Source organism: Ursus americanus, chromosome 12 (genome assembly GCF_024610735.1).
Source record: "Ursus americanus isolate L20-20 chromosome 12, mUrsAme1.1.p, whole genome shotgun sequence".
NCBI classification, from domain to species: domain Eukaryota; kingdom Metazoa; phylum Chordata; class Mammalia; order Carnivora; family Ursidae; genus Ursus; species Ursus americanus.
The window spans coordinates 21,064,958-21,080,902 of record NC_142138.1 but is presented as its reverse complement, the minus strand read 5'-3'; the positions used below and the strand labels follow the sequence as shown (position 1 = coordinate 21,080,902).

Below are 15,945 nucleotides of genomic sequence, written 5' to 3'. Positions count from 1 at the left end.
TTCTGTTCTTTTCCTCTTCGTAGATGTCAACGTCATTTCCTGTACATGATTTTCTTTGTGTTTCTATTCCCACCAGAACGTTAGCTAAATGAGGGCAGACCCTTTATAGTCGTTTCCTGCTATATCCTTAGTGCCTTGAACAGTGCCTGCCACTTAGAGATGCTGAATAAATACCTGTTGAACGAGTAAATAAATATCACCTGAAACGTCCCAAGAATCCCACCAGGTGGGTATCATTCCCATTTTAAAGTTATAAAAACTGAGGTTCAGAGAAGTGAAGTGACTTGCCCAAAACCACACCTGGAAGAACCAAGGAACCTGGACTGGAGCCATGTGCCGACTCCCAGAATCGCACTCCACGTGCCCCTCGATGCTGTCTTCCTTCCACGCAGAACACCGCAGTCTAGGAGAAATGCCTGCTCGGGATGACTGCAGCAGGTCGTGTACGAGACGGCTCGAGAAATCAAAACCCTGCGCGGCGTCAGGGGCACGGCTTGGCCCGGTGCCAAAGGCGCGGCCACACCGGATTCTCACCACACATACACGAAACAAATGTGTGGCTCCTGGCTTTTTTCTTTTACTGTATCTGGGAGGTTTCTTCCCATACAGTACATACCGCTCTCGCACTCTCCCTGAGGACTGCAGACTACTCCAGGGTTTGGATGCACCATCATGTAAGCGACTGCCCACTGCTGGGCATCTAAGCTGCACATGACTTGAAGCCCACTAGGGAAAAAACAGCTTAGCAGAGAGGAATATAAGCTCCAGAGACAAACGACCTGGGTCTGCCCTGCAGTTACGCCACCTACTCACCCTGGTGACCCACCTCTCTGCACCTATAAAATGAGCATGGTAATGTCCAACTCAGAAAGTTGTAGGAATAAGCAATTAGTGTATGTAAATCCCAGCACAGTGGCTGGCACGCGGTATAAACAGCTGGGGGGAGGAGTGGCAAAGGGGGCCAAAAGCCAACACTGGGGGAAAATGTGATGTGGGACTGGAGGTGAAAGGACAGACAGCAAGTTTGATAACAAGAAAGACACAAAGGATAAAGACAAGTTTGAGCTTTTATACAAGGATGGAAGTAGCAGTGGGGAGACAGACTGGTACCACCACCATCACCCAACACACTCCGTTCCCATGGGAGAACAAGTCTCCTCCATAAAAGGAGAGACAAGAAGGTCGCATCCCAAGGGGAGACCCAGGTTTTCTTCAAGGCATAAGGTAGAGAGAGTATTCTGCAAGGAGTCAGAGAAAGTATACAGAGGAAGGTGGGGAGGATTATAAGCAAAAAGGATCCCGGAGGGTGCCGTGGAAAAGTGAAGAACTAGGGGGAAGGAAGAGGGAAATTCAGTAAGAGAGAAAGAAAAGAGGATAAAGAAGAAAAAAAAGACACTGAGGGATGACTTACCTTTCCCTTAATAACCAAGCATCACAGACTGAAAGGTACAGTTGGAAGTGACAAGCTTCAAATAGTGTAATTTCCAGGGCAGGTGTGCTGTCCTCGTCTCTGAAGGTGTCACAAAGACCACACGAAGTCCCTGGCCATGGGCTGGGGCCCTCCCTGAAGTTTGGGGTGCAGAGTCACAGGCCTGGGGGTTCACAGGTCTTGGAGAGGGGCTCTGTCACCCTGGTCAGGCATAAGGCAACGGCTCCAGGAAGAGAGGAGCAGTGGTGATCTGTCCACAAGACTCTCAAAATACAAGTATGCTTCCGCCTACAGATCCTAACTTAAGGCTTCGGGGCACACAGTATGAAATGGCGTCCTAAATGGCAGCATCCTTCAAAGTGATTTACATCAGTGTCTCAAGTTAGGCCGAGCAAATCAAAGTAATTCAGATGTAATTCTCACATCCATCAGCTGCCAAGAATAGACTGTCAGATAAGGTGCAGTCTGACCAGCACATTAAACCATTTTCAGCAGAGTGTCATTATCCAGCCACACATAGTTTTTCAATGAACACATTGTCAGAGGAGCACAATATGAAGACTAGTGGAAACTGATTATCAACCAAAAATGTACCAGGGCATGAGATGTTCATTTTGACTTTGGTGAGGGAAAATGTGGGTATTTTGCTCTGTAATACATTTAGTTAACATCTGATACCCACTGATTCGCCCTCTCTTCTAAAGATCTACTCATGATATGAGATTCAACTCCTTGATACCTCAGATTGCGAGGATACTGGGATCTGAAAGGAAACAACCAGCAGATGTATGGAACTTAAAGCATGATCCATGGAAATCTTGTAATGGAAAAATCTGCATCTTTTTTTTTTTTTTTTTAAGAGAAAAAGCACGTGGGCAGGGGGTGGGGAGCAGATAGAGGAGAGAGAGATTGAATGCGGGGCTCAATTTCACAACCCTGAGGTCACGACCTGAGCAGAAATCAAGAGTCAGATGCTTAACCAACTGAGCCACCCAGGCGCCCCGAAAATCTGCATGTAAGTAAGAATAGCCATCCTCACCATGATACACTTAGATGGCATATATAACGTATTTGGGTACATTCCTTCTAAGTGAGTTAGACTGGGCAAGCTACGGTTACAATTGGTGGGCCCAAGAGAATTTGCCCCTCTAGCTGTGGGTCCGTGTTCATCTTTGAATGTGCTTGCTTGTGGCCCCTATTAAAAATTACGAGCCTTCTGAGAGCTGGAGCTGTGTTTATTCCTGAAGTGCCCCGGAAACAGTCAGATTCCATGTGGATGTGGTATTCCTGGTGGGCAGGGATCACTGAACGAGAGGACCAGATGCACACTCCAATTCTGTCAACAGGTGGCAGCATGAATAATTCTTCAACTGAGAGAGAGCTGCAATAAATTTTTGGTATGCTTTTATTTTTACTAAAATTAATCCTCAAAGACATGTTTTCTAAATGACTAAAGCAGAATTCCAGCTTCCTTAGATAACCCAATCCAAGTGACGAGATCCCACTACTTGCTGAGGAAACCAGAAAACCCAATCAGTAAAGTAAAATAAAGAACCCCCTTAAGCACAGTTTTCCTTCCCCCCTTTAACTACACGAGACTGCTCATCACACGCTTCTCACCAGGAGTACAGAAAACCTACCTCATGCTACCATACTAAGCTACCCCTCTCCCTCAGCCTTAACCCAGCCTAGAAAAGCTGCTATGTCCTATTGAATCAAAGAACCAATCCATGGTGAAAGCTGAAATTCTATGTAAATTTCTCCCCAAATTCATCATGTTATATATCACTAATTTTGGTGCCTACACGTTATTTTTTAGACACCCCCCCCAAAAAAAAAGATTCACCATGTGCAGCAAGATGTCACTAAATCCCTGACATGGTATGTTCCCAGCAGAGCTGGCCACTGGGCCTTGGCACCTGCTCCTCTGAGCCATGCCAAGAGCCTGAGGGAGGGCAGCCGAAGCAGGAGGTGCCCCAGCAACAAGGGAAGAGGGAACTAGGACACTTCTGTTTTTCTAATTCAGAGTGCCTTTACTCCAAAGGAAGGGCGCAGAGCCAGAGTCCACCACCACATTCTCAGGCAGAAAAGCAAGCCCTCTCCGCGTGATGAAAATAAAACAGCAGTTTTGAAGGGCAACTTCCAACATCCGCCAGGGACTGGCAGCTTGTGAAAAGGCCACAGAACACCAGGCCCCCCTCCTATGTCCATTAAGATCGAGGGCCAACATGGTTGCTTCTGCTCACCCATCTCTTCCTCGTTGTTGGGAAAGCAAGAACCAAGCTGCAACTATGCAAGCTATTGTCCATCCCAATTAATCACTGAATGATTAAAGTTGAAAACAGGCAGTTATTCTTCCATAGTCTTCCCTAACCCAGGGGCATTCGAACTATTCACACCACCAACCAGAAGCCTCAGCAGCAACTTAAAATCAATCACCGTCAATACCTGTTTTATGAAGGCCTTTTCTGCCTTCTATCTTCTAATTCCCTTATCTGTTTGCACAATATTTATTTGTACGTGTATCCAAGACCTCCATATTCTGCTTCATCCAGTTTTTATTAACAGATGGTGAAAAGAATAAGACACAGCTGTGCTCCAGATGTTGCCAACAGAGCTTCAGCTACACCGTATCACTCTGTGAGTTCCACATTTCCCACTGAGCTGAGAGCTCAGGACCTACTTCCTGCTCACCGGAATCTTCCAGGGGCACTTGGAACTCTTCTATTATATATCCTAGAGTCTATCCTAGATTTGTAGGAAGTCGTTCCTGCTCTCAAGGAGGAGTAAATGATTCAAAAACCTAGATATGCTATAATCACTACTCAGGGATCCGCTGATAGAAGATAGATACTACAGAAAAGTCTGGGTTTTAGACCATAAACTGGGATCTTCAAAGCGGCTTAGTGAAATAAAAGATGAATTCCTATTAGGCAGGGATTCTTGGGGAAATCGCCAAATGGTGCTGCGTCAGTGTAATGATTGTTCCTGTTTAAGGATACAGATGAAACTCACAGCTTACAACCTTTGTTCTTAAACAAGTTATACTAGAACCATGGAGCCCTTTTTCCAGTAAAGGAAGATGCCTACTACATCGAGGAAGGAGCAGTTCACTGTAAATTCTTTCCTTAAAGGCCCTTCTATTTAAGAATTCTGTTTACTTGTTCTTTGAACTTAAGTCTCTATATAAACAAATTAGGGGAAAACAGGTCCCACTGTATCTCAGCCGAGACAAAAGGAATTTGTAAATGATTGCACCAGAGGCCGTCTCCCCTATATGGCTCAGCTACTGGCTGCACGTGAGACCTCTCTAGCCTCAGACATGTATTTATAAGCTTTTTCTATGTGTCAAACACAATTATAGGTACAGGAAGGTACAAAATATCAAATATGCAGAGAAATCCCTAAGTCACATGATTATAAGGTAAGAAGAATGAAAGAAATGGGTAGAGGGGACGGTCCAGCATGGACTCAGCAAGGGATCAGATCTCAGTAGAGATCTGAATGAAGCAATCCCATGACAATCCAGAGGCGTAGCACTGCAGGAAGAGGAAACAGGTAAGTGCAAAGGCCCGGCATCATTAGCACACACAGCACCTGTAAAGATTCTGAAGTGGTTATGGAACAGAATCCCAGTTTTGCTCTCCCTGCCCTCAAGAAAAGAGGTCTGAACGTATATGAAGACAAAAGGAGACATAAAGGCACGAAAATTTTAAACAACATATGACAAAGACAAGGAATATTCAATATAATATCCGATAATAAGTGGCATTCTTGAAATAGAAAAATGGAACGAAAGGACAACAAGGATGTAGTACGGGAGCACCTCCCTCGAAGGTGAGACCGGAGATCAAAAGGACACAGTACAGACAGGAGGGGGGCCGGACAACACGGAGGAGGTGCTCTATTTACTTCAAGTATGAAGGAACAATTTCTCAGGAAGTCTAAGCAGGGGGAAAAGAAATCATCTTCAAAAAAGGTGAGAAGCCAGACTGGCCTAGGGCTTTCCAGAGCAGTAACCGGCCGGGAGAAGATGGAACAATGGTACAAAGTTCCGAAGGACACGAGGATGGCCCGGGAGTACCACGGCCCGTTGACCTGCTGACCGCTGGGGAGACCTTCTCAAACGTGACAACTCAGGGAACACAGCACCTCGTGCGCGCTCTGCTATGAGGGAGGGAAGGCAGGAGGGAGAGGAAAGAGGGAGGAAAATATCCAACAAAATCCAGCCGAGGGAATGATGAAGGGAAACGCCGTGGTTAAAAGTGGCGGTTTTATTCAGATAAAATTCGCATGCCGAACAATTCACTCATTTAAGGTGTATAATTTGATGGTCTCTAGTCTATTCAGAGATATAACCAAAAGACTAATCAAAATAAAAGGACCAGAGACGTGGCAATGGGTAAGAAAATCAGAGCCCAGAGTCCATTTATATCTTTAAGATGTATGACCAAAAAAAAAAAAAAAAGGACCTAGGAAATTCAAGGTACAGAAGAAAATTTATAATAGATTTTCGCAACAAAAACCGATGAAAATTGAGACAGAGGGAGGGGAGAAGAGGTGGGAGGAAGGGTAAGTACATTAATCCTCTTACTGTTCACTGCAGAAAGACAATATCTCTCTGTCTCAATCTGAAATGTGAAATAAAAAAAAAAAAAACAAATACGTCAATCTTTTAATGGCTTTCACAATCTTAAAGAGCCCCGGCAAGAATTAATATCCCTGGTGATGCAAAAAGATTTATCTGAAATTCAGTAATAGTTCCTTCAGGTTCACTTCAGCTTTGCTATTGTTCAATTTTGAGTAAAATTAAATACTTTTGAAAAGTACGTAAAGTCTGGTGCCACTCTGACACACGTCTAGGTGCGTATGTGCATGAGGTGGTGTCCGGAGTGGCAGTTTGACTGCTAACCCTCATTACTTCCGGCCAGAGGGGCTTTGGGTGACCAGCTGCTGCTCCCTGTATTTTTCCATATGGCTTGAATGCTGTACAGTAATCATGTATCATTTTACAAAGACAGTGTAAAAAGATAAAATTCCCTGCATTTTTTCCACATCTTATTCTCCTTTTTACCCTATTCAACTTTTTCATCTTTCCAAAATCTGGATTTCTCTCATTAGTGATAAGACAATTCACAGAGTTTTAGATGGTTTTGTTTTCTATTATTAGGTAAGGTTTAATGGAGGACGAGGAATTTTGTTTAGATATACTTTCCCCAGGTGCACTTAACGAGGGATGAATAGGATGATATTACTAACATCACATATTTAAGTTCCTCAGCCATTTATTACTGAAATTCTAAGTTCTAACATGTATGTCAGTGTCAGTTATCTGTTTGTACGTATACAACATCGCAAATAACACACGACTACCATGTGACTACCTACTATGTTTCAGGATCCAACTAAGAGTTTTACATTCGTTGGCCAAACCTCCCAAACCTACCCATCCGTACTCCTACTATTTTATGGATGAGGAGAAAGAATCCAAAAAAGGTAAGTTTGCTTGCTCAAGACTGCACAGTAAATAAATTACATAATGATATTCAGGTAGGAGTTTCAGTCCATGCTTTTTCCACCACATTGTTTTCTCAGTATGGTGCTTTGTGTATAGTAAACGCCCGGTAACTGCTTCACTATTAAACTAGCAAAGTATGCCTCAGACGCTTTGGTTGAAGCTTTGCAATGAATATTCGCAATTCATCCAATTCTCGAGATACCTGTTTCATAAATTAGGGAAGCAAACATCCTACCACCTACCATCTAAAATTAGGAGACTGTTTCATCCCTGTGCCTTACTTTATAGACTTCTAATTAAGTGGCAATAGCAAATGGGCTAAGTATATCTCAGAGTGTATGAGACATGCCCAAGTAGAGAGAAATCCTAGTTTAATATCTAAAGGAGATCTAAATTTAAGATGTTAAAAATTGAGTTAATTTTATGGATGCCTGGGTGGCTCAGTCAGTAGAGCATTGACTCCTGATTTCAGGGTCATGAGTTCAAGCCCCGCACTGGGCGTAGAGTCCACTTCAAAACAAAGCAAAACAAACAAAAAACACACAAAAATCTAGTTAATTTTAAAAAGTTGGTTAGAAAGTTAAAAAATAAGTTATTTTTTCAAACTCAAAGTTTTAAATTTTAAACTTCCTTCTAACTCATCTCTAATATTAACTTTGATGTTTATTCAATGCCCTCCCTGCTTCTGAATTTCGTGAAGTGTTTAACTTTTCCCCTCACCCACTTTTCTGACCTTGTATGCTCACATTTTCAAGCTCTAGAACTATCCAATTACCCGTGGTTTCCAGAACACACCGCATTGTTTAAAGCCTCTATATCTTTTGCATATGATGTTCCCTCCATCTAGAAGGTACTTTTATTCTCATTTTCAAAATGTTGCTCTTGGTTGTCACCTTCTCCAGGAAGTCTTCCTAACAGCTGCCTCCCTCACCCCTAAGACTGGGTCAGTTCCTTTCTCCTCGGTGCTACCTCTCACCTTTCACCCCCTCTATTGGGGCTCCCAGGGTCCTAGACTCCAAGTGTTTATGCAGCATTTGCTTCTCCTGAACTGAGCTCAGAAAGTATGTTATTCCTGCCTCAGACAGACCAACGCCAAGCTCCTTGGGACACACAAAAAATGTATACTCAATTTGTGTTTTGATCTCTGAACCAAGTTTTCCCAGGGTACGTTCAAATATCTGTATACATATGTTTTCCATATGGCCCTTAATGCTTTGCTTGTTAAAATCTAGTCATTCTCCAAAATCACAGAGCGAATAAACAAAGATAGGGTTGCCTACTATATTAAAATTGTTCCTCATCCCAAAGCAGCTGTCAGATCAATCAGAAGAAAGCTGCCAGAAATGGACATGGGGACAGGGTCTCAGAAAGAATCCAACCAAGTGAACAAGAGAAGAAACCCAAGGCTTTACACCGTGTTCTTCAGCCAGATCCTCTGAGCTCATACAGACACCAAAGCACACGGGATGTGGGGCAGTCATGGGATTAAAAACGAAGTTCTTACAGTCTGGGTTTAAATCACAGAAATCAAAGACAATCCTTGCTGCCTAGGGAAGCCGAGAAGCTGAATCACCACTAGATCCTAAATGCCACGAGGGCCAGGTCCCGCCCACTGTGCTGCTCTGCTGTGGTGTCTGGGAGTGCCCAGCACAGAGATGGTGCTCAACAAATGCTCAGCTGCAGAAAAATTACGAATACTTAGAACCAAAAGCAATTTGCACAATCGCCCGGGACCATTAACAAAGAGGCTGCAGTAGCTTTAATGGAATCAATAGCTAGACATCTAGTCTGAACCGGCTCTGCACTCTGGATGAGGCATACCGCGAGGTGACGGCGCGCTCAGTGTCAAGTCAGGGGCCACCAACGTGACTCTTCATCACCTAACCCTGCTGGGTAATGGTCTGTTCCTGTGTAACTCAACCAATGTTATTACTCTGTTTAATTTTATTTAAAGTAGATACGGACACCATTTCTTCTTTTTGCCCACCTTCCCCTGATGAAGTCCTGGGCTCTCCCCTGGTACATGATTCAACCTGAAATTAATGGTAGGACTACAAATCCTTTCATTTAAGAATATCTGAATATTTAATAAGCATGTTAGAAAGTATCAGCAAACATAGGTCTCAGGTATTCCTTCTTCCAAGAAGATGATAAAAAAAAAAAAGTCAAGTTTGTTTTAAAACGGAACCATACAGATGCCCATTTTGGAGATTATTACAGCTACGTGGCTACCACACGCGGTTCGGTTTCCTAGCAGCCACCTTTTACAGGCTTACCCCAGGCTCTGAGTAAGGACGGACCTTGGAAATAGCACAGGCCTGAGATCATTTAACTCTGAGGGAAAACACACACACACACACACACACACACACAACACACAACACACAACACACACACACGCACGCACTACACGTATTCAAGCAGCTCTGACTTCTGCTATATACCTCTCTCTATATATATATATAGATAGATAGATAAATAAATAAATAACATTTAAAAATCCCGGAATTATCTACAGAAAGCAGCAGTCAGTGCTCAACGCTGCGCCGAGCCACAAATGGAACACACTACCACACATCAAAGGATGACTCTCGTTGCAAAGGGACCTTTATTCCAATGAAAGGTTTAAATTATAGTCCGCTCTCAATGCCAACATTGAATGCTTCTTTTAATGAAACCAAACTCGGACAGCAAATTCGAAATATTTTGATACCTCACCTAAAATCATATGGTAGACAACTCTGTTACATCTTGTTACCTGGAGATAAATTAGGACTGAGCTTGAGAACTTGCAGGTTTATTATTTAAATACACAGGTTGGCAGTCAAATTTAGAAATGAAAAGCTCTATTACTAACACCTCTCGCCACTGGCCCCACACAGCCGCCAGCCCTTTTTTTAAAAAGTGAATATTTGTTTTAAAGAGATGGTTACTGTTCTCTACTTACAATTTCACCTCAAGATCACCTAGTAAGCAGTAAATACTCCCTTTATATGAAACTAAAAAAAAAGAAAGAAAAACCCAAAAAACCATGGTATAATAAAATTAGAAGGCTTACAGCACATTCCATTCCTCTGGTAGAATATTTGTCTTTAAAATTAAAGAAAACTATTTTTTAAAACTGTTCTCACACATTAAACTTCCAAGGAAATTAAAGAAACAGGGACAGAAAGAGGGAAAAAAGGAGAAAAAAATCATATTATGTACATACACACACACACGTATAGACACATAAAACAGTGTTTCTTACCCACCTGGAAAATACACTGCAAAGGTACAGTGGTGCGGAACTATTTTTAGCAAGGACATAGCTGACCGAGCCACAGAGCACTCAGCCACCCCATCCACCAACCCCCCTTGGCCTTCACTTGGCTTGCATCTCCTCTATTTGTTTCCACCCACCATTTGCAGATGCCTCTCTACAGACATATGGACCAAGATGATGAGTCATCTGTCATCCAGAATTCTTTTCTTGACCTTTTCACATTCAATCACCTTTAGCACACTCAACAGGCACGTCCTCCGCAGAGCATGTGGCCTGTAACATAAGGAGTTTAAGGCTGAACACAGAACGAGGCATTCCTAACACTCCTCACTTTGCCAAGTGGATTTATTCCAGAGCTTTAAAGGAAAATCACAACTGAAAAAGTGACCAGATGGGTCTTCAAGGAGAAAGATACAAACGAAATCAGCAAGGATACTGACGCACTTCACTAAAAACAGGACCGTGATGTAAAGGAACTTCGCTTATTCCCCCCGAGAGAGAAAGTTATGGCCAAAGCACAGCACAGGAAGTGTTCCATAACCGAAACTGACTTCCAACTTCACATGGCTAAATATTTTTAAAACTATTTCTGAACTTAACACTTCATGTAGTCACCAAAAAAAATATTCGGGTCCTGTATATCATATAAAACAAATAATAATAACAAAATATCCTATCCACATAGCTCTTACCACATGGCAAGCCTTCTTCTAAGGACATTACATTATATTCACTTACTTCATCTTTACAAACCCTTTTCTAACCCCCATTAGAAAATGAGGAAAGAAATGCCCACAGAGGTTAAGATAATTTGCCCAAGGTCACAGACTGGCAGTAAACAGCAGAGCTGGGATTCAAGCTGGGATTCAAGTCTGGCACCCAACCGAGCTTCGTGGCTACTACACTAACCGCCTTTCAAAAGGAGTTTAACCTAAATGATCCTTTTTTAAAACAGATTTTTAAGTTTACTAAAACTACACAAAGTTTGCTTTACAAGGTGACAAGCTTTACAATGAAAGAATTTAAACCAGTCAAGTGGAGGCAACGTCAAAGCTTACCGATCATGGCAAATGCCAACACAACGAGTACTACAGGACTACCTTGTGTGAGTAGGTGTGTAGCGCCTAGAGAAATTAATGTGGCCTAGAAAAGTGCAGGGGAGGTGATGACAGCCAAGACACAAAAAGCTCAAAGCTGGGAAGGCAGTAAAGAAAACACCAGGGCTGCAGCAGCTAACCTCAGTCATTAGAACTCCTGTCAGTTCTCTTTCAATCCATTCTCTCCTTTCCATCCCCCTGCCATTGCTCAAATTCAGGCTTTCAACCTCCCGTGGTCCAAATATTCCAACAGTCTCTTATTTTGGCTTCTAGCCTCCAGCTCCTCCCGGCCCCAGCACCTACTCCCTCCTCTGCTGCTAAAAGAACCTGAAACACGAATCTCATCAACCCTCAACAACTTTTCAATGGTCCCTTTAGCCAACAGTTTGCAATTCTACCATCTTTGTACCGAATCAAACACCATCCACTCCACCACTTCCCCTGCGGGTCTCCGCTTGCAGGCCCAGGAAAATACTAAGCTATGTCACCCTTCTCTTACCCAGTCCATCTGCCCCTCGGCGGAGAATATCTGCATTCCAACCCCCATTCATCAGCCTGCAGAACCTCTATTCATTCTCTTCCATAAAGTTGTTCCAATCCCTCCCCCCACTGCCAGAATATAATTTTCTTCTCTGTGTCTACAGGGTCCATATATACACTTCTATTATGCTATCCGTATCTAATATTTTACACACCTGATATAACCCCTTAAGGAATAGAGACAGTGTCCCAGCATTTTATCAACAACACCTAACAGCTTCCGACACATCACAGGAGCTTTATTCATTATTGCCTAATGACTAAGAGCATGCCCTCCACAGGCCATGATAGCCTTTCTCTTCCAGTTCCCTCTAGTCCCATGAGAACAAAGTTCCAAATTTCTAACTCCAAATTCTAGAAAGATATGACCCACTTTATAGTTAACTTTTCAGAATACCTACAAAGTCAGGAACAGATGTTAAAGAATAGTTCATGAAAAATGTTCCACAGAACAAATCCTGCAGGGTCTCGGTGGGTGTTGGGAATAAGGTGGGGGATTCTAAGATCCAGTAAATGCAGAAGACGTCTCATGACATCTCCTTCTGTAAAGACTTAAACTGTACTGTCAAGAGCTAAACTGCGTTCTCCTATTAAAACTAAGTAAAGAAAACTTGTTTAACTTTGACACTTACTACCTGCGGGCACTTACCTAAAGCCTCTGTTTTCCCATCTATGAAATGGGGATAACGTATATACTCCATATGGTTATTGCAGGGACTGACTGAAACAGTAACTATCAGGTGTTTGGAACAATGCCTGTACACTTGAAGTACACAATAAATGCTAGCCGTTTTTAATATTTAACTTAACACAAGGTCTGTTTTCTTGTCCAGCAATTACTAACACTGCACACTACATACTTTGAGAAACACTGATACAGAAGAAAGACCCCACCATACCAGTCATTTTGGACATTCATGGCCCCAGACTTTAAGAGAACTAGAGGCGATCAGACAGTTTACATGTAGGACAATGCCTCTAGCTTCTCCGTGGCTGGCACACATCAAGGTTTCACCTGTCACAACTTGCTGAAGCTTCAGTTTCACCAAATTAAGACAGGATTGAGTGCCTTGTGTGAACTGAAAACAACTGCTCTGCAATGGAAAGAAGGTTCTTACAGATAAATCTCATTAGCTGCCATTTTGTGTTCCTAGAAAGTAGCATGTTTGTCAAGTTTCTATTTTCATTACATTAAGGAATCTTGCTATTTAAGAATAAGACAAATAATCCACCCAGTCCATTTTTCCCTCTTTAATACTGGGCAAACTTCAGTAGAAGATTCTTAATTTTGGCTTCATGGAGAATAACACTGTGCAGTATGTTATCTGTGAGCACCTGCATAAATTTCCTAGGTGAAATACCACAGCGCCATCAAGGAGCCCACACCCAATTAGGAACCACTAACTGAGTCTTTAAATCAGGTCCAGGTATTACTTAAATACGTATTTAAAAAATCATGGGGCGCCTGGGTGGCACAGTCGTTAAGCGTCTGCCTTCAGCTCAGGGCGTGATCCCGGTGTTCTGGGATCGAGCCCCACATCAGGCTCCTCCGCTGGGAGCCTGCTTCTTCCTCTCCCACTCCCCCTGCTTGTGTTCCCTCTCTCGCTGGCTGTCTCTGTCAAATAAATAAGTAAAATCTTTTAAAAAAATAAAAATTAAATTAAAATAAAACCATATCAAAGGGTATATCAGGTTTTTTTATATCCTTTCATAGGTAGCTTATGCACGTCCTTCTACGTGTGTACAGTAACACCATACCATCCTTCCGTGTTTATGTAAGCAAGAGTATATGGTACATACTCTCCTGCAGCTAGCTTTCTTCCTGTGACAGAGTATCTTAGAGCTCTATCCATGCCAACACAGAGAAACACATTATCTGGTTAACAGACATACCAATATTTAAGCCATCACTATGATAGATATGTAGGTTGTTATCAGTGTCTTGCTATTTACAAATAATGCTGAAAACAGACAACCCTGATGATACCTCTTTAGGAAGAAAGCCGGCGGGGAACTGCTGAGTCAAGAAGTACAAAGATTGCTCAACTGCCCTCCAAGGTTGCCCATTTTATACTCTCAACAGTATTTATTTCCTACACACCTCAACAAAAGACTTTCAAATTTTCTATCTTTGTTCACCTGATGAGTGAAAATGGTAACTCGTGGTTTTAATTTATGTATAAGGCTTATTATGAATGAAGGAACCTCAGATTTAAGATGAGTTATATTTATGACAACTTAGTCATGGAAACAATCAGCACCATCGAAACTGAAACAGTAATGGGAATTCAGTAAGGTTGGCTTCAAGTCATTGGCTCTAGGGATGGCAGTTTGGAGACAGGGAAATGAAATGGCTTCGCCACGGTGGGTTTCTATCATGTTGCCAAATTGGAATATGCTTAAGTCAATGACTGAAAGTTGAGAAGAAAAAGTATTTTGCAACGTGTAAGAAATTAAGGGAGTGTGCATAACCAGCTATTCAGAGAAGTTCAGCTTACCCGTGGGTTCAACTCACCATCTAGTAGCCAGTGCTGGCCGCGCCTATTCTCCAGCTCCGACATCATGACGCGTGTGATGACATGATCCGGAACCAAAAGACCTTTCTCTATGTACTGCTTTGCCATATCACCAACTTCTAGTAAAAAAACAAACAGGAAAAAGAAACACTCAAATATCTTCAAAAAAAAAAAAGGGAAAAAAAAAAAGCGTACAAACTCCTTTCTGATGGTTTTGTCTTCTCTCTCATTCCTCCCTGTTGGAATGCGGGGAAAGTTATAGGTAGATGTTCGGGGGGTAATTTTTAAAACACTGGTTTCAATAATAGTGGCCCCGTCTCCCATTTGTCTCCTAAGGAATTATAAAAGCAGCTTTTGACGATACACAAAAATAAAAAGCGTATAAATGAGGCAGAGAAGATAAAAACAAAAACAAAGTTGGAGTCCAGCAAGAGGGGGGGCACACAAAGGGCTGGGAGAGAAGTCCTGGAACTTCCTAGGAGAGCCGCAAAGCGGACACTGAGCCTCCCAACAGTTTCTGACAAGAAGGAAATGCGATCAGTGTCATGGTTCATGTTTACAGAAGACTAAAGGAAGATGGGAAACACAACCATTCCTTAGGGACCAAAGGAAAACATTTCTGCTGGTCTTCTAGAAAGAATGCTGGAAAACACCAACAGGTTTACTTCTTTTCATGCACCTCAATGTAAGTAAATGGCACCTGCTGACACGGTTGTAAAAGCAACTCAGTGTTATTAGTGGAATGCCAAGTTCATAAAAGGATATGAATTTTTAAAGTTAGAGAAAAAAATGTTTCTATCTTATTTTAAAATAACCATTTCTTATATGTGGAAATCGTGAGTTGGTTCAGCAGAACAAACTATCAGTTTAAATCTGTGAAATTTCTAGGAACTTAATTTTTTTTTTTTTTTTTAACAAGATGAAGTCCTCTCCTCTTCAGAGAACTGAAAAGGAGAACGAACCACTAAGAACCACATTCTTGACAGGCCAATTACATTCTTATAAAAACACTAAATGGAATTGTGTTACCAGAAAAAAGCCCAGAATTACTCTGTCCCCACCTTCACCTTGAATTTACAATAGAATCTTTCCCTCCCCAGGCTGAGTCTACACTCCTAACTCGACCTCGATGCTGAAACATGGGCTGTGAAGAGCTCCAGCACTTGACGATGACTACTGGACAAGAAGCTCAAAGTCAGATCTGATGAGGCTGATTCACTAACATGCTGAAGGAATCCACAGCAAGAGACACCACGTGGGCAAATGTGGCTAAACGGGCATATGAACAAAATACATCCATTCGGCAAGTATTTACTGACTCTGTACTAGGTAACAGGTAATAAGGCACAAAAGGAGTGAACAAAAGTTGCAGCTTACTGATATTTAGGCAGGGTTACTTTCATGAAGGGTAACAGTAACAACCGTTAACAAAGTAACGTGCTGTGTTAGCATACTATATAATGTGCTATACGGGCACTGTGCTTTAAGCACTTTATACGCGTTATTGCACTGAATCCTCATAAGATCCTCACCTTCAGACAGGAAGTAACACCCATATTTTTTACGACAGCTTTACTGAG

General features: G+C 42.3%; 1 protein-coding gene across 12 annotated transcripts in view; it reads right to left on the bottom strand.

The window, feature by feature from the left end:
• The window catches only part of AK4 (adenylate kinase 4), a 71,164-nt gene that overhangs the window by 21,532 nt on the left and 33,687 nt on the right, over positions 1-15,945 (bottom strand). For all 12 annotated transcript variants that reach the window (XR_015726262.1, XM_045802131.2, XM_045802132.2 and 9 more), the window contains one exon: positions 14,365-14,484. Coding sequence is in view for 11 of the 12 variants with exons in the window: in XM_045802131.2 (XP_045658087.1) it covers positions 14,365-14,484 (120 nt within the window). In the remaining variant the exon portion in view is untranslated. The remainder of the gene's footprint in view (positions 1-14,364; positions 14,485-15,945) is intronic.